The sequence below is a fragment of the Halichoerus grypus genome, chromosome X (assembly GCF_964656455.1).
Source record: "Halichoerus grypus chromosome X, mHalGry1.hap1.1, whole genome shotgun sequence".
NCBI classification, from domain to species: Eukaryota; Metazoa; Chordata; class Mammalia; order Carnivora; family Phocidae; genus Halichoerus; species Halichoerus grypus.
This window is the reverse complement of record NC_135727.1, coordinates 2,976,067-2,995,044: the sequence shown is the minus strand read 5'-3', so window position 1 is coordinate 2,995,044 and position 18,978 is coordinate 2,976,067. Positions and strand designations below refer to the sequence as shown.

General features: G+C 48.6%; 1 protein-coding gene across 1 annotated transcript; it reads left to right on the top strand.

Moving 5' to 3' along the window:
* The first annotated feature begins 2,548 nt into the window (after positions 1-2,548).
* GABRQ (gamma-aminobutyric acid type A receptor subunit theta) lies at positions 2,549-17,781 on the top strand. The gene is made up of 9 exons (XM_036105941.2): positions 2,549-2,752; positions 4,785-4,873; positions 9,619-9,686; positions 11,378-11,598; positions 13,195-13,277; positions 13,754-13,891; positions 14,430-14,582; positions 15,838-16,088; positions 16,686-17,781. Exons 1-9 carry the CDS (start codon positions 2,604-2,606, stop codon positions 17,667-17,669), a joined length of 2,136 nt encoding a protein of 711 aa, XP_035961834.1. The 5' UTR covers positions 2,549-2,603; the 3' UTR covers positions 17,670-17,781.
* The last annotated feature ends 1,197 nt before the right edge of the window (positions 17,782-18,978 follow it).

Here is an 18,978-nt window from a genome sequence, read left to right as displayed (position 1 = left end):
CTGCTTAATCTCTTGCCTTTTACCTCTCTTACCCCTTTCTTACTCCAAATTTACCTACACTCCAGTCGAACTGGAACACTCACTGTCATGTGGCAGACCTGGGTCCAGAACACAGATGGTCTAACTAACTTCTCCCCGTCTCCCTTTCCCTCCCCCTCTGACCCTGCCCCTCCTCATGTGCACTGGACGCTGGTGCTCTCGCTCTCTAATTAATTAATTAATTAATTAATTAAAATCTTAAAAAAAAGAAATTTCAACCCAGCATTACCTCTAGGGAGAGCAGAAGTGGGGGGAAGACCCCCTGGGATGTAAGGTCTGGAAGTGAATTCATCACCATCATCAACTTTTTGTCAATCTTCATAGTCACAGGGGCACCTAGGAATAAAATTTCAAGCTTCAGGCTTGTTTTTCATGAAAAATGAGAGACGGACTGCCTGTGAAATTTGATTCCAGGGTGCTGGGAACATCCTGCATCTAAATAAATCTACTCCCACCTGCTGGCGATTGCCTGAACATCCAGCCAAAGTTGAATCACACCAAAAAACAAAACAATGTTCTGGAAGTAGACAAACCTGGAAACAGGGATTATAGTTTGGGCCTCCACCGTTATGTGACCTCAGGCCAGTCCCCTTTCCTTCTCTGGGCCTCGGTTTCCCTATATTACAATCCAGATGGTTGGACAAAATGACCTAGAATGGCCCTTCCATGTTTATCAAGCAAGGATTTTCTCCAGAAGGATGCCTGGGTGAGCAGGGATGATGGGGGCATAACTAACAGCAGTAGGAGTGGGTTCAATTGACCCACTTCTGTATGTGATAGTGACATATGGATCCCACCATCTTTTTTTATTTCTGCACCTATGTGGAAAGGAGAGCATTTGCTGCAATGGCAAGGGAAGAGGGGGCAAGGAGATGGCAAAGGAAGGTGTGAGGGTGTTCTGCTCTTAAAAGAAAACAGGGAAGTATGATACACATTTTTTAAAAGTTTGCTTCTAAAATGGTTAAGAAAGCTGCAGGAAACACTCAGCTAACCAGGCAACTGAAGCTTTGCTGGGCACAAGCAGTTCCAACTCACTTCACCAAATACTGAGGGCAAGTGGAAGAGGGCTGTATTTCTGTGTGAATGTTCTAGCTAACCAAGAGTGACCTTGAAATTCATTTTCATTGCAACCCTCCTTAAGAGGTTCAGTGTTAGTAAAAGTGACTGAGGTCTATTTGTTGATTGATTGCCCATCTGGCCCATGGGCTCAAGGGCCGTCTTTCTGAACTTGTTTTGTCATGTATCAAAGATGGGAAAGACAGAGGGGATTAAGTGGAGGAATTTCCTTATCCTCGGACATCCTCTTGTTTCATAGGACAGTATTCAGGGTAGTGGGAAGAATAAGAGCCCTCTAGTCAAAATGCCAGGCTTTTCCACACGATGGGGCCAGAATGCAAAAGCGTTGCAGTGGACGGCTCTTCAAAGGCTAACTCCCTCGAACAGCTGAAACGCTGGCCTTTGCTTTCTTTCCCCTTCAAGGTATGAGCCCTGGACCCTCACTTCAACTCTGCATGCCCTGGCTGTGTGACAGAGTCACATCTCAGAGTGATCCTGATTGGTGAATCCTTCCAGTTCCCTGAACTTTGTCCTGGGGACCTAAACCTGGGGCCAAGGGCATTCCGACAAATTAGTCTTTAAGAAACTCTTGGGCTATTGGAATCCAATTTCCAGCCTGATGGAGGGGCACTCCTGCATGGCTAGAGCTCTGTCATATAACCCACTGGTGATCCCCCACCACTCCACCCGGAGGCAAGGGACGCGGGATTACTGGTGCGTCAAGGGTTTGGGAATGAGCAGCAGTCAGTTATGTTCTTACTCCAAATGTGTCCAGCTCTTTCAGAATGCAGATTCAGCCAGGGCATTCAAATCACCTCACTCCTGTCACCGCAAAAAACAAAAACCAAACAGCAACAACAAAAATCCCGAACAAACTCTTGAGCACACGCTATTCCAAGAGAAAAGCACATTTCGCATTTTTGCAGAGAGGAAGAGTAGGACCCACTGGGTGCCCAAAGGCGCGGATCTGCGGCCCTCCCCCAGCAGCCAGATTCCCACCCCCACCCCCGCCCCCGCCCCCCCTCGGCCCCGCCCCTGCCAGTGTCTGAAGCTGGGGTAGGACTGCAGAGGCCTGAAGGGGCGGGGGGCCGCGCGGAGCGCAGGCTGCGGGCGGAGGCAGCAGCGCGCGCCTTTTTGTGCGGCTCCTGGGCCCTGCCGGATTGGTTCGGTCAGCGTTGCCGTCGGAGTGGGCGGAGCCAGCCGGGCGCAGGGCTTGGAGTCCAGTCGCAGCCAGAAGCGGTCGCAGACGGAGCGCACTTCGCAGCTGCAGGTGCAGCTTGGGGCCGCTGCGTGGGGCAGAGCTGCTGGGGGGCCGCTCCTCCTGGGCTCTGGGCTCTGGGCTCCAGCTCGACCCCCGCGTCCCCTGCTTCCCATACCCTCGCCCGTGTCTCATTAGAGACTCCTAGCGACCCCCCAGCTCCCTCTCGCCCCGCACTGCCTCCATGCCATCCCTTTCCCCCGCTGCAGACTGCCGTCTCTCGCGCCTTCTAGCCCGGACCAGTGTGGCCATGGGTATCAGGGCGATGCTGCGAGCCGCCGTGCTCCTGCTACTCATCAGGACCTGGCTCGCGGAGGGCAACGACCGCAGTCCTACCCCAAAATTCCACTTCGAGCTCTCCCCTGCCGTGCCCGAAGTCATCTTGAACCTCTTCAGCTGGTAAGCGGGTACCGCCAGCCTGGGCATGGCGGCGACAGGGACCCGCGGGCGGCCTCTTGGACGGAGCGGGCTGGGGTAACTTGAACCCGGTTCGCCGAGCCCTGGCACTTGGGTCCTGCCTGCCGGTCCCTGGAGGGGGATGGGGTGGGAGTGGGGGTGGCCGATTGAAAGAGAGCTCTGTGCTTCAACCCACCTGTTACAGCGGCGCCTCATAGAGCCCCGCGTGTGCCCAAACTGCAGCCCTGAGGGTGGGGGGAGGACGGTGCCCTCACCCCAGGGTCTGCCAAGGCCCTGGGCAGGTTTTCCCAGTCATATCCATTGGCACCTGTGGGATTGGGGTGGTGGCAGTACAGAGTGATGGACAACTCACAAAACAGAGAGTATAGAGACACCTGTTTGAGTCCGGATTTTAGTCTGTTCCCTGGAGCGCGTGCGTATGTTTGTGTGTGTTGAGCGGTGAGAGACATTTTCCAATGCCGCACATAGAAATCATTGACTCAACCTCACCGGAGCCCAGACGGTGCAATCAGTGGCCTTAGATGGGTGTGCTTTTGTACTTACTCCTGTGAAAACATTTGAAGATTCAACGGTTTTTTTCTGTGTTTGATTTCAAGTTTGGGTCTGCAAATATCTGAAGAGATGTTAAACAAACAGTTAGACTTTACATGTAGCTCATACAAAAATGTGTATTTGCAGGAGCCACGGATCCTGAGCGCTGTCCTATGGGTAATGTGTGGTACTAAACAGGCGGGAATGCGTTGTTTTAATTCGGGAATAATACATGTGTACACCTTGGAATGATGCAAAATGAAATTTTGTCATTAAAGATGATTAGAAATAATTTTTAAATGACAAGCCAGAAATGAACGTGTATTCAGAAAAAAGTGGGGGGTGGGGGCGTATAGTCTGGCAAGGTTCCAGCAGACAGCCCTGCAATGTCCTCCACCCGACATACCAGACTGCGCTAGTGAACTCTCTCTCTCTCTCTCTCTCTCTCACACACACACACACACACACACACACATGCACACTGTGATTTGCAGGGACTGATGTCTGTTCCCTGGTCAATGCGTCAAAGATCCTAAGAGTCATAGTGAAGCCCAGGGCCTGTTCTCATTCACAAACCCCTTTTGGGGAAAAGAGCCCCACTGAATGTCTAGGTGAATTGGATGAGCTTCAGAGACTTCTAGAAAGGCCAGCTCTCTGCAGGGCTGAGCTGGGTCCACTTACATGGGCTCACCCAAAACACGTCTAGGCTGGAAGCCTATGCTTAGCCAGAGAGATGTCTGTTCCCAGAATACATGTCTTTTTGAGGACAGCCCTTGGGCCCCCAAAATCTAAAATGGTTTGATTGGGTGAGGGTCTTTAATCTCTGCTACATGAGCAAGGCTCTCTCTGCGTCATGTGCCATATGTCAAGTCTTAAAAAGCAGAGTTGTATAAACACAAGATTTACATAGACGTGAGAACAAAATGCCCAGTCCTAGCCTACGTAGGGGAAATGTGACTGAGCTGGAGAATGTGAACTGCCTGGCTCAGCTCAGGGGGACACTGAGGGTGGAAGATGACCTTTCCTGAGGCAATCAGGTGCCCCTGGAAGGACTCCCACCAACCTGGAAAGCTGCATCCAGGCTGATGGCAAGATGGGGCTTCTTAAGGGGTTGAAGTAAGGCATTTATCTCAGGGCTTGAACCTGCCCACTCCCTCCCCTCTCCACTTCCCCTACAGTCTCCCCACCTCATGCCCCCCTCCTCCCCAATCCTGCCTGGTAATAAGTATCCAGTCTTTGTGCCCCATTCTCTAGATAAAAGCGGAAGGGGGGAGGGGAAAAAGAGTCTGCGTCACTGCTGCGCTTCTGGCTGACTCACTGTGGGGAGGGAGAGGAGCAGGGAGAGATGGGTACAGGTTGGGCTGTACATGTCTGCATGTGTGCAGGAGCAAAGAAGGCCCTGGCATGTTGATACCTGGGGTGTTCTTTGTTGTTTGTTCCCTGAGAAGCAATGTGGCATTTACTGATGACTTCTCTGTTTCAGCAAAAATTGTGCAAATGAAGCTGTGGTTCACAAGATTTTGGACAGGGTGCTGTCGAGATATGATGTCCGTCTGAGGCCAAATTTTGGAGGTAAGACCCGTCCAGATACTAGAAGCCTTTGTGTTAGGTGGGAAAAGAGCTGAGACTGATGCAACGAGACAGCCCCACTCAGGACGCTGACCAGCGGCACTCCCTACCTTCCTACGGCTGTGGACAACCTGCATCCGAGCACTTCCAGGCCCCCAAGCCCCAGGCCTTTTGCTCAGCCTCGGCAATTTCCCACTTCTTCGCCTTCTTATGCCAGGGGCCTTTCTGCTCCCTCCCTTACAACAGCCTGAAGTGCGCTCCCTGGTGTGGCTGGAGAAGCAGTAACCACAGACAAAACTGCTGGGTTTCACAGGCTCTCCAGTTTTCCGCTACATCTCTGGGAGGGGCACACATTCTTCTACTTGATCACACATTCTTTGCACCTTGGACACTTGCAAAGTGATTAGCTAGTTCAGCTAGTTCAAAACTAAGGGCATGGTCTTCTCCGTCTAGTTTACTTTTCCCACCGGGGTCCCGGGCACTTCCACCTCTGCCACCCCTTCGCAAAGCCTTCAGCTCCCACCAAGTTCAGTTCATTCAACACACTACAGTCAGTGTGATCTTTATAAATCCAGCCTGATCACCTCACGAACTTTTGATGGCATTATTTAACTGCCAGGTATAATCCAAACTCCTTAGCCTCGCACTCAGACCTCAAGCACAGAGATGAGAAAGGACAAGGAAACTGAAACAGGAAGCCCATAGATCAGTTTCTCCTTTAATTCCTGCCTGTCTCCACCCTCAAAAGGGTGACTGGGCTCAATCACACAGCTTTAAGGGACAAGCAATCTGCTCCAACCCCACAGAACAGGAGTAGCATTCTTTGGCCTAGGGGCCACCCAGGAAACCTAGACCAAGGACAGACAAAAGGAAGGGTGTACTAAATAGAAGTTAGTCACATTTCAGCTCAAAGGAAACAGAGAAAGAGCTAAAAATCAGAGTGGCTAAGTTGGAGAAAGCACTCCACTTCCTGCAGGTGGTAGAACTAGACACCTACTCTAAAGAGTTAATGAATGCTAATGGTTCACATTTGCACCTATGAATAGAGGTCTTCCGAATACACAATGCCTTCACCCTAAAGGGCACACAGCCAGTGAGGTCTACAGTGTGGCAGACCAGTGTGGGGCTCTGTGATTTGCCTGGAGGGCCACCTGGAAAACCAAAGCCCCAAGCTTTGGAAGTGGGACACTTAACTGGTGTCACCTTTGCTGTGTTGCTCGCTCTGAGTGTGGGGACAGAAGGTACAGTCCTGGATCCAAGGTGAGTGTGCACTGGGCATTCGAAAGCTGGCGTGGAGAGGGCAGAAGGAAGGCGCTTCCAGTGTGGGGCTTCAGGTGCTAGGGCACAGCCAGCGCCGTGTGTGACCCTGGTTTCGGAACTGCTCTGGTGGCTCAGGGAAGTAGCTACTACACTTTCTCCTTTCCTCATTTTCACGTTTCTCAACAAAGGCTGACCAACAGCCATTCAAGTACACCAAGCACACCCTTTCCACTGTTTCCGGTTGCCATGTCCGCAGACATCCGGGGCCAGGGGGAGGGAGCAGGGGCAAGGACCAGCCTCCGGGGATTATCAGGTGTGGCTGGTCCACAGTAGCTCCAAGGCACCTCACCACCGTCTTTGGAGCTAACTTGGATTTATTTACACCCAATGCCTAACCTCCTAAGTTACACTAAGCTTTATGGGCATGTAGACCTGGGGCATATGAGAAAAGATGGGTCCCTGATGAAGGTGGCAGAGCAAGGACAGCGCAGGGCCTTCTAGCATTTAGAGAGAAGGAGGCACTACATGCTCCGTCTGGGACTGTTATATGGGCTGGGGTGGGGGGGGGGTGCCGATCAGTGGGACACTGGGTCAGGGGTTTCAGGGTTGGGGTAGCCTAGGACTCCCTTTAATGCCTCCCACTAGACACAGAATCAAATTCCCCTCTGTCTGAAGTGAAATAGAGATTCAAGGACACACAACACACACACACCACATACAGAGGCCTCACCTGACTGTTGTCAGGTTCGGTGGGTCAGTAATGAGGCTGTGGGAGCCTCATTACTTCCTTGAGAGGAGGAGGAGGAAGGGCCAGCTGCTTCTTTCTGTACAAGAGAAGTGGGATTCCACAGTGTTGCCAAAGGCAGGTCCTTGAGGACTTCACCTAGTTCAGCACCTGGCATGACATAGGTATAGAGTAAAGGAATGAGGGGGACATCTTCATCATTCCTTCATTTATCTGTTCTTCCTCTGCTACTCTGGTGGCTGCTAAGGAGGACAAGGACTTGTGGTAGCAAAATTTCCAAGAGGGAAATTTTCTTTCTGCCTTCCTGAGCCCATCAGGAGGGTAACAAAGGGATGTGAGGCTGAGGCCATCAAAACAGAGATAGAATTTAGACACCTTATCTGGAAATTTCTTGTTCCCCTCCATGGAATACCGTGGCTAAACTCTCATAAGGTGTCCCCACTAGATGGGTAAATTAGAAAACCGTCCCAGGTCTCCTTCCTCCAGGCTACATCCCCAGGCCAGGACTCATAGCTTGGTGAGGGAAATGTGGACTGCATTTCAGCTCCCACATACCCCTTCCACTGAGGGCCCTTGGACAGGACTATGTCCTGGCCCTTTAGGGTTCAGGTCCCCCAGGATTCCACTGTAAGGGATGGGGTTGCCTGAGTAGCACAAAGTGGTCTAAGATGAGAAGTCTGATCCAAGAGTGAGGTGGGGGCGGGGAGGGCTGCATGGCCCCTCTAGAGCTTGTTGCCTGCTTAACGTGCTTTTCACCCTCTAAAGGCATGTAGGGAGCCTGAAAGGCTATAATAAAGAACTGCATTTCTAGAAACCCCTGTCACTACGTGTATTGCTGGAGTCCGGGCCCATTTACTTCTCAGCTGCCATTCGTATGCTGCTGCCCAACCCCATGTCACTGCTTGAAACGTTGGGGTAGGAATAACACTTTTCCCTCTTGGCAGCTCAGCTCCTGGGCTATCAGCCTGCAGTGAAGCCAGCAGGCTAAATTGCAAGTGTCATGCATTTATGTCATGCACGTTCCCATAGCGTCACACATATAGAATAATGGCTTAGCTGTGGGGCTAGGTAAAGACAGCTTTCAGCCAACAGGAGACAACAAAAAGTGTTTTACCACAGCACCTTAGAGTTTACTACATATTTTCAAATCCATTATCACATTTGAGTGGGCAGTGCTAACACCTGGGACTGAAAAAGAAAGCCCGGAGACAGAAAGACACTCAGACACACATTCCAGTCACACTCAGATATTAACATACCCAGACACCCTCACACATGCGCTCGCAGGAACAAACTCACAAATTCAGTCACTCACAAATTCAGTATACACACTTACCTACCCTCACATGCGCCTGCTCACATATTTATACATGCTCACACATCTGTGTACATATGAACATGTGTACACATACACGCATGAACATGTTCTCACAAACACACTCAAAAGTTTATCCACACACAGGGCTGCCTGGGTGGCTCAGATGGCTAAGTGTCTGACTTCCACTCAGGTCGTGATCTTCGGGTCCTGGGATCAAACTTCCGGCTCGGCAGGGAGTCTGCTTGTCCCTCTCCCTCTCCCTCTGCCCCTCCCCACCACTCGTGCTCTCTCTCTCTCAAATAAATAAATGAACTCTTTTAAAAAATGTATTCATACACACAGACGTATTCACATGCTTATGCTCCCACATTCACTTACACTCACACTGCCAAATTCACTTATATACATACAAAGATGCACACACGCATGCTTGGATATTCACACGCATGGACATACATATTAACATGTCCACACATTCATTCATACAGATAAATAACTCATATTAACCCACATGCGAAAAATGCTTACACACATACACTGATATGCACATGCTTATACGTGCACATTAACATGCTTGCATGCAAACAGGCTAATGCATTCACTCATATAGGAGCTTGCTCACACACGTGAACATGCTCACACAATCATATCCACCTATTTACCAGTTCACACAAACATGCCCATATATGAACAGGCTCACACATTAACACACGTACACATCCACATGCACACACTCACATTAACATGCTCACACATTCACTCATACCTGCACAGTGGACACATTAACACACATGAATATGCTCATGGACTCACTTGTACATCAGCATGGTCACACATTCAATTACACACAAACACACTCATGTACACTCATATTTAATCACACACAAACATGCTCACACATCCACTCAAGCACATAAAGGTGCTTATATACACATATATAAGTGTGATGAGTGTGAGTATGTAAACATGATCACTAATCACATTTATAACTTGCATACAAATAAGGTCACCCACACAAACATAGTCACACAATGAACATGCTCACTCACACTGACTGTAAGTCACACACTCAGAATTTCACTTACATTCCCAAACATTCACTCACACAAACACTTTCATTTACACATTCCCTCACACATGCACTTAACATGCTCACACACAGACTTACACATGAATATGCTCATACACATGGGCACACAGACACATCCATTCAGTACGCAAACATACATACACTCATGTAAAAGCATCTTTAACATACAAACATGAACATGCATTTACTCAAACGTGGACCTGCTTACAAATACATTCACAGGTAAACAGGCTCACATAGACAACCCACATATTTACACCCACACCCAGGCAGTCTGGCTCCTGAGTCCATGCTTTATCATACCCTGCATGTAATAGTGTCTTCCTGTGTTGTAGGTGCCCCTGTGCCCGTGGGAGTATCTATCTATGTCTCCAGTATTGAACAGATCTCAGAAATGACTATGGTAAGTGTGCCAGCTTCAGCCATGGGCCTGGGAACGGGGAGCATGGGGCAAGGAGCAGGGTCATAAGCCAACTCCAATTGTTCTGACCTGCAACAGAGCCCACATAAATGAACATGGTAGGTTTTGGAAACTACAGCCACCTGGAACAAAAAATAAATAAATCCAAATGAGTTATAAATCTAAAGGTTAAAGGCTTATGAAGTTTTTAAAAGAGAATATAGAATACTGTTTTTGTGGTAGGACTTCTTTAAAAAGTCATCGGAAACAGAAGCCATAAAAAGAAATACTGGTAATTTCAACTATATTAAAATTCTATCTAGAGGCACCTGGGTGACTCAGTCGGTTAAGCATCTGCCTTCAGCTCGGGTCATGATATCGGGGTCCTGGGATCGAGTCCCACCTCGGGCTCCCTGCTCAGTGGGGAGTCTGCTTCTCCCTCTCCCTCTGCCCCTCCCCACACCTGGTGCTCTCTGTCTCAAATAAATAAATAAAATCTTTAAAAAAATTCTGTCTAGCCAAAACTTCTAGAACTTCTGTTTTGCCAGACAAATAAAACCAGGATAACAACTGTAAAAGGATAAGTCAGAGTGGACTAAGATATATGCAACAGAAAGAACTGCTATTGAAAAATATACATAATTCCTGTGAATTAATAAGAATATTTATTTAATTATTTATTTATTGGAGAGAGAAAGAGCATAAGCAGGGGTTGCTGCAGGCAGAGGGAGAAGCAGGCTCCCCACTGAACAGGGAGCCCGATGTGGGACTCAGTCCCAGGACCCCGGGATCATGACCTGAGCCAAAGGCAGACACTTAACCAACTGAGCTACCCAGGCGTCCCAATAAGAATATTTTTTAAACAATAGAAAAATGTTTAGAAAATTTGAACAGAAACTTCACTTTTGTGAAGAAAACCAAGTAGCAGATGGACATGTGCAAATATGTTTGACTTTATTATTAATCAATGAAATGCAAAATAAGACCAGAGCAAGAATCCATTCCATACCCACCAGACTGGCATAAGTCAAAAGTCAGACAATACCAGTATTGGGAACTCTCATCTGCCCTGGGTGAGGGGGTAAAGTGGAACTTTCACGTCATTACTTTTATTTCATGTTGATTTTGGTGCGTATTGTCTGTTCACATAGTAGTATATACATAGTATATTCACATGAGAGAATATTCTCTCCAGTGCAAGTGAACAAACTTTAATTACAGACATCAACATGAAAGAATCTCACAAATAGAATTTTGAGTGAAAGAAACAAATTAGGAATACATACAGTATAATTCCATTTGGAAGAAAAAGTTAAAAATAGGTCCAAGTAAGCAATATGTTTCCTAGAAATACAGACATAGGCAATAAAAGTCTAACAAAAAGCAACAGAGCTATTATCATTAAAATCTAAGATAATGGATACTGCTGGGAGGTAGATGTGGGGAATATGTTCTGGAAGAAACACATTGAAACTTGAAAGTCATTGGTAATATTTGATTTCTTAACCTGGATTTTAATTACATGAAGCTCAGTTTATTCTTAACATTTAACATTCTTACATGTTCCAATACTCATCTATATTTGGGATGTATTTTTTACACCTGCATGCACACACACACACACACACACACTCCTTGAGGATGGAGAGCTGAACAACCCCACTTATGACTGGGAGTTACCTTTCTCTCCTCAGGACTATACGATCACGATGTTTTTTCATCAAACCTGGAAAGATCCACGTTTAGCATACCATGAGACCAACCTGAACTTGACCCTGGACTATCGGATGCTGGAGAAGTTGTGGGTCCCTGACTGCTACTTTCTAAATAGCAAGGATGATTTTGTGCATGATGTGACTGTGGAAAATCGCGTGTTTCAGCTTCACCCAGATGGAACAGTGCGGTATGGCATCCGGTGAGTTTCCCCAGGGGCTTGAGGACCATCCTGGCAGGCTTCCTTCTTCCCCCTGAGTATCCTATGAATGCACTGTAAGGGACACACGAAGGACCCTGTTGCTGTCTTGCACTGCCCCCTCACCCATCCTATCCAGTAGTCAAAGGGAAACCTTCAGAGTTTCCCACAGCCATCCTTGGCTCTCCTGTCCCCACACCTTGCCCATCCTTCAATCCCTAACTTAAATGCCCTCTTTGTCAAGACACCCTCCTTGATTTTCTCAATCCGAAGAGCTCTCCCTGCACCTTAGCATTGTACACATTCTATTATTTATCTTTGTTTCTTTTCTCTCCCACAATGTGAGGGAGGGAGACAAATGAATGCTGAGGGAGGGGGCCCAGTCTCTGTCGTTGGTCATATCTGCATCATGCAGGGGACCCTGTTGTCTATGGCTCCATACACATGGGATACACACACGCTGGAAATCCTCCCTCGTTTATTTATAGTCACTGAGGCTCTCCTCACGGCATCATCTCTTACAAACTGTCACTTAAGACAAGCATAAGAGATAAGTGTAGCTCAGAAAATTTCTCCAAGAGGTAGTTGCACCAGGGTTCAGCCCCTGTCTCTGAGTCTCTCTTTCTCTGGGGTGCTCCTGCTCTATCCCTTTGTTTCCCTCTGCTTTCTCCATGGTCCAAGGTGCTAGAGTGAAAACAACAACAAAGCTTGCAGAGAACAAGGTCACTGGTCATACTTGTTTCATTTAAAGGGGGCCTCAGCTGATAAATGCTGCGTGGAGGATTCATGGAAGGGACACACACACACACACACACACACACACACCCTACCCAGTGTACAAAATGGAAATCACTTCAAGGGTTGAAAGGGACAAGGCCTAGTCTCCCTTCTATGTGGTGGGTCACTTCTCCCACTTCTGCAGCTCCTCCGAGATCCTTCCTCAGATTCCTCTCACAGACCCACCATGTGGCAACTTGAAGCCCCTGCCCAACACTCCACAGCCCACCTTAGATATGTTAATACCTCCTACCCATTTATACCTACTACTGTCGTTTCGCTCAGCCCCAGTGGCCTGTGTGCATAGGCAGACACATAGAGAAGAGAGCACTGTGGGAGCAGGCCCTACAGCCAAAGGTGGGCCTGGGCTACGGCTCACATCCACGCGGGCATGCCACACACGGGCACTCCACATTGGATCGGGCACCTCAGCTGCTTCAGTGTAGCACCATTTCCTATTGACAGCCTTGCTCCTTCTTCAGCAAGAAGGTCCACTTTCTGTCCCTCCATCCAGTTTCCTCAAGGGCCCTTCCCATTCTGCTGCCCTGAGGTTCCCTGTCAGACCTCTTGGTTTCTCTGTCACATACACATTCCCTCTCTCCTCCTACACAACTGTGACCCAGCTTTCCTCTAGGAGGAAGGAAAGGAAGAGGAGAAAGAGGGAAAGAAAAACGAGAGGGAGGAAAGGAAGACCCAGTTCGAGTGTAGGCAGTTTGGGAAAGTGTTAGGTGGGTCAGTATGTGGAGTACCTCAGTTCTCTCAGGAACGGTTGCTTGCCTGGACTTGACTCGCTTTTCCCTTCCCTTTGCTTTTCCTCTGCAGACTTACCACCACAGGAGCTTGTTCCCTGGATCTGCAAAAATTCCCTCTGGACAAGCAGACCTGCAAGCTGGAAGTGGAGAGCTGTACGTATATCTTCCAAGGCCCCTTCTTTCCTACCTGGGGTCACAGTCATCCAGAAACCAAAGGCAGAGTAGACAGTGACAGGGAGGGCATTATTCCCCTACTCCCTTCTTCCCCATTCTCTCTCTGTTCAATAGATGAACAGACAGGAGTATATACAAAACGTCTGGGAGAAGGTGGCCTTTCCTGTGTGAATAGTCAGTCCTACGGGGAAATTGTACTTTGCTATTGGGAAATTACGTACAAGCTAGTGGATAGGAGCACATCTCTTTGCTCTGTTTTCTTTCCTGGCTAAGAAACTCCAAAGTGAGAATTCCCTTTCCAAGTGCCCCTCTCCTCTGTGCTCAGACTCAGAAAACCTCAAAGGTGCCCCAAGAGTGCAGGTTCCGACCATCCTTTGGTTTCCACAGCCTGCCCTGGTGTGAAATCTGCCTATGCCTACTTTCTCAGACTGACTCTGTTTCTCTCCCTCTCCCAGATGGCTACACGGTTGAAGACATCGTATTATACTGGGAAGACAATGGGAATGCCATCCAGGGGACTGAGAAGCTGCACATTCCTCAGTTCAGCTTCCTGGGAAAGATAATGACTAGCAAAGAGGTGTTTTTCTACACAGGTGGGTCTGATCTTCTCTCCCATTTCGTCTTTCTTTTGTACCCTGGTACATTCCTGGACCTCTGTCTGCCTTTGACCTCTACACTCTCTGTTGCCTCCTGTCCTATTTCCTTCTGGCTCTAGACACTTTCCAAAACCCGCTTCAGATGAGGAAACGGGTGTGGAAGCACTTGGCCAAGTTTGACACTCTACAAGTGTAAAATGTTCATGTTCTTCCTGATAAAAACAGGCCTCCTCTCATGAGCCAGCCTCCCCCCCCGCCCCCCATTTGTCACTTTGAAATATTTACTATATCTCCCATTTCGAATCTCCAGTTGACATGAAACAAGTGAGGAAGGAAGGAGGAGAGAACAGACTTGCCATGCCATATGGGCCTACTGATATGCCGTTGTCACGGGCCTTAAGGTGGCAGGCAAATAGGGTCAGATTGGCAGGCTGCCCAGGCTGGAATATTAGGGGCTTCCCCTCCTCCATCCTGTACTTCACCCTGAAAATCCCCTCAGCCCTGCGACCCTAATACCAGGACGTCTCCTTGCCAGGTTCCTATGTGCGCCTGATACTGAGGTTCCTGGTCCAGAGGGAAGTCACCAGCTACCTTGTGCAGATCTATTGGCCTACTGTTCTCACCACTGTTGTCTCTTGGATATCGTTTTGGATGAACTATGAATCTTCTGCAGCCAGGGTGACAGTTGGTAGGTCCTGTCCTCATCCCAGGGAGGAACTTGGATCATCTTGCTCAGAAAAAAAGTCGAGAGTAAGAGAGGAATACTTGGGGTGGTATGTGACTGCACGGGCAAGGAAGCAATATGGTGCCTGCCCAGCAGGCATTTATCCAGGGGCTTAGCCAATCCCCAGCAGAGAGACCGATATTGCAGACAAGTGTGAAAAAAACATCAGGGCTGGGATCTTGGTATGTTGGACCCAAAGTATTAGAATGCATTATTTGCTGGATACATGAATGAACACGTCATAAATTTAGATCAGAAATGCAATCAACAAACGTTGATTAAGCAACATTTTGATATGTTGCCCATCAAAATGGCAGTAGGGGACTTCCAGAGAAGCTGTCCTCAATGAGTATCTGGCAGAATGCTGGGATAGATACTGTGAGATGCCAAAGAAGGAAGTGACCCAGATCTTGTTGGCTAAAACTGCACCAGAAAAGTCTTGCTCAAGCTGCATTTTCAAGACTTGTAGGAGGCAGAGGCATAAGACTTGTCATTCACCAAAACAGGAAATCGCTATTAAAAGGCACAGGGGCCCTAAAAGGGGACTAAGTCAAAGGGTGCCTAGGGCAGGCGCTGTGGGGAAATAGGGAGTCACAGAGAGACGGGAGGAGTGACTTGAAAAGACCTTGAAGTTCCAGTTTAAGCAGTTAGAACTTCATGTCCAAGCAATGGGGAAAACCAGAGGGTTTTGAGCAGTACCAGGGAGGGGCCTAGAGAATCAGCTGCCAAGTTTATCTGGTCCCAGTGTGCCCCACATCCAGGTCTGGTTTTTCCTTCACCGTCTTTGGGGCAGACTCCTCAGCCTCTTTCTTAAGGAGCACATGTTGGACTAAACCTTCAGTATTTGTGTAATATTTTAAAGGCTCACAAACCTTTCTGAGGGACGTGATCTAAAAGAAAGCCTATGTGCTGGAAGGCAAAAGAGGCTGGAGATATAAGTCCCACTGTGAAACCATGGCTGGAGATTTTGGACTTGATCCGAAGAGCAATGAGAAAGTCATGGAATCATCAAAGCATGGGCTGGGTGTAGAGCTGGGGAGGAAGAGCAAAGAGAGCACTTGAGCGAAGTCCCCAGGCCTAGAGAACTGAAGGCCTTTTGCTGAGGGCCCTCCCCACTCCAGAGATGATGGTTGCTCCCTTCCTGTAGGATGTGGGCCTGGTGGCTTGCCAAGAACTTCAGCCACCTGAGGAGGCTAACCCTGTGCCATGTTCTTTATAGGTCTGACTTCAATGCTCATCCTGAATGCCATCAACTCACATCTGCGGAATAAACTCCCCCAAGTTGCCTGTATTAAGGCCATCGACATCTATATGGTCGTATGCTTCCTCTTCGTGTTCCTGTCCTTGCTGGAGTATGTCTACATCAACTACCTTTTCTACAGCCGAGGAGGACCCCGGCGCAACCAAAGGCGACACAGGAGAGCCCGAAGAGTCCTGGCCCGCTACCGCTACCGGGAAGTGATGCTGCAGGTTTGGCTTTTTGATTAACAATCAGCTTTCCCTGATTAGGGATCAGGCACCTTCTTAAGCCTAAGCTTAGCCCTTGACCCTTTCACATTTCTTTGTTCCTTTAATCCTCGCACAACACGCACACACGCACCCATCAGATAGCAAAGAAATAGAACCATTTATCATCACTCCTTTCTAGGTCAAATCATTGTTGCAAGATCACAAGGCAGTAAGTGGCAGAACTAGATTTTCCCAGACCTTTTGACTTCAAATCCAGTCCACTTAGCATATTTTCAAGGGCAGGTGAAGGAACCAGAGGGCAAAGGAGCACAGGGAGGCTGAAAGGAAGAGAAAGACACCAGAGGGGTTAGCCTACCCCTCCTTCCTTTGCTCTTTCAGTTCCCAAAGCCATGCTGAGGCTTTTGTCGCTGGCAGTACATTAATGTCCAGCAGTGCCCCCTTCCTTCCCAGGAAGCCCAGCCACATCCGCCTGAGGAGGCCTTGCCTCCATCCACCACATAGCACTCCAGAGAGAGCAGCTGCCCCAGGGAGACACAGGCTTGGCAGCCACCGTGGATTTCCCTTACATGCTAACAGCCTCTTGGTCCTGTTCCTCAGCCCCTTGCACACCGGAGATCCCAGGAAGAGATGATTCTGTCAGTGGAAGAGATCAACAGTCACATTGCAAGTGCTGATGAGGAAAGCCCTCTCCCTCTTCCTCCCTCCCCACCACCAGTGCTTATTCATGTAGGATATGAACCTCCTGACTTCAGAAATCTATCTACTATCTCCTTGAAGGATGCCCAGGTTAGCATAGAAGATGAAAGTGACTCTCTTTCCTCCAGACCAGTGCAGGCCTGCCTGGCAAGCCTAGAAAGCCTCAGCTCTTTGATCTCCATCCCAGAGCAGGCCCCACTGGCCACCTCAGAAAGCTTCAGCTCACTATCTTCTCTCTCAGAGCAGGCCTGGCTGGCCTCTAGAGAAAGCCTGAGTGATCTCCCCTCCACCTCAGAGCAGGCCCTGCCCAGCTATGGCATTCGCTTTAATGGTTCTGAGATTGATGACAGTGTTATTCCTACTGAAATCCGCAACCGTGCTGACGCCCACGGCCATGCTGATACCCGTGACCCAGAAGACCCTGAAGAGAACTCGAGCTCAGATGAGAGTCATGGCCATGGCCCTAGTGGGAGGCATCTGCTTGTCTATGGTCACAGGTGTCTGCAGGAAGCAAGCTGCAGCCTTGATGAGATCCATAGCAACCTTAATGAGATTCGTAGCAACCTTGATGAGATCCGTAGATTGCCTGATGACATCAGAGTTGAGAGCGGCTACCTTGACCTTGAGAAGCAACTCAGGTGTGATCTTAACAGTACCTGGAGCCTTAATGTTGATGATTTCGTGGGCTTTGACCAAGGCAAGGACAGTAACTCAGAGTCTGATGACAGTTGCCCCCCGAGTCCTGGGAGCTCCTTCAGTGAAGGGTTCTCCTCCAAGCTCTTTGACCCTGACTATGTCCCTAAGGTTGACAGGTGGTCCCGGATCCTCTTCCCTCTTGCCTTTGTGGTGTTCAACCTGGTCTACTGGGCGTTTCATATCAATTAGTCCCATAGTGCCCCTTTCATGGTTCCTCTTGATTCCATTTTGCCTTCCTTTCTTGGTTCATTTTTTTTTTTTTTTTTTTTAAAGATTTTATTTATTTATTTGAGAGAGAGAGAATGAGAGAGAGCGAGTACATGAGAGGGGGGAGGGTCAGAGGGAGAAGCAGACTCCCTGCCGAGCAGGGAGCCCGATGCGGGACTCGATCCAGGGACTCCAGGATCATGACCTGAGCCGAAGGCAGTCGCCCAACCAACTGAGCCACCCAGGCGCCCCCCTTTCTTGGTTCATTTTATTTTGTGGTTATTTGGGCAGTTGAATTAGTTCTGCCTTTCTCTTTATAAACATGAGGTGGGAAGTAGTTGAAAAGGATGTGTTCTAGCTGGAAGGAAAGGGATTGAGGAGCACTTGGAGGTAAATAGCACATTGATTTTCCTTTTTTGCTAGAAGACTATCACCTTTTCAAAGACTTCTAATATCTATGAAGCACAGAAAAGCCCCTGGAAATGTTTGGAGGACAAAGCCAGGTTGGGAGACAGAGGAAGGATCCAAGCCCTGCGCATAAACATTTCTGAGGGTTTTGCTGCCCCCGACCATGTGTTGAATTTTCTTTTTCGTTACTTTTTTTATTCTGTTTTTCCCTCCTAAGAATTTAGTCCTTGCTCACCCCCTGATTAAGGTTTTACAGGAGAAAGTCAAGCTGGGCTGAGCAGGGGTACACAGGGGAAGCACTAGCCATGGCTTGAAAGTGCAAGGGGCTGGCTCTAGGCAACTTGGGGAAATCTCTTCCCCACTATTGTTTTCTGTTGTATTTCGAGTGTGGTGTTGTGGTGTGGGGTTGGGAGTGGAATGTGGGTGGATAGGGGTACTGAGTGAGATGTCAGGGTAAGTGAGAGATCATGTTTCCAGCAGGAGCTTGCAGGGGGTGATGAGGTCAGGTTGGAGATTCCCAGATTGAACTGGCATCTTTGGAGGGATTGGAACTTCTCTTGTCTATAATTCTGCTTCACAATTCTTGATAATACAGACTGGGTACTGGGTACGTCTGTCTAGGTCAGATGCTGACTTGATCACTAGTGACAGAGCAAGCACTTGCTGAATGAAGACGAGGGTCAGGAAATTTCTGACTTGCTATTTCATCACCTGGTCTAGAACAGCAGACGAACAATTGTTGTGAATCTCTATAGTAACCCTGTGTGTCTAGTGCATAGCAAATGTCAACAAGCTCACTGACCCATCACATTGTTATGCCCTCACAGGAGCCCAGTAAGCCAGGGAAGGCAAAGCACATTGTCCCCAGTGTTCCAAGGGGAAA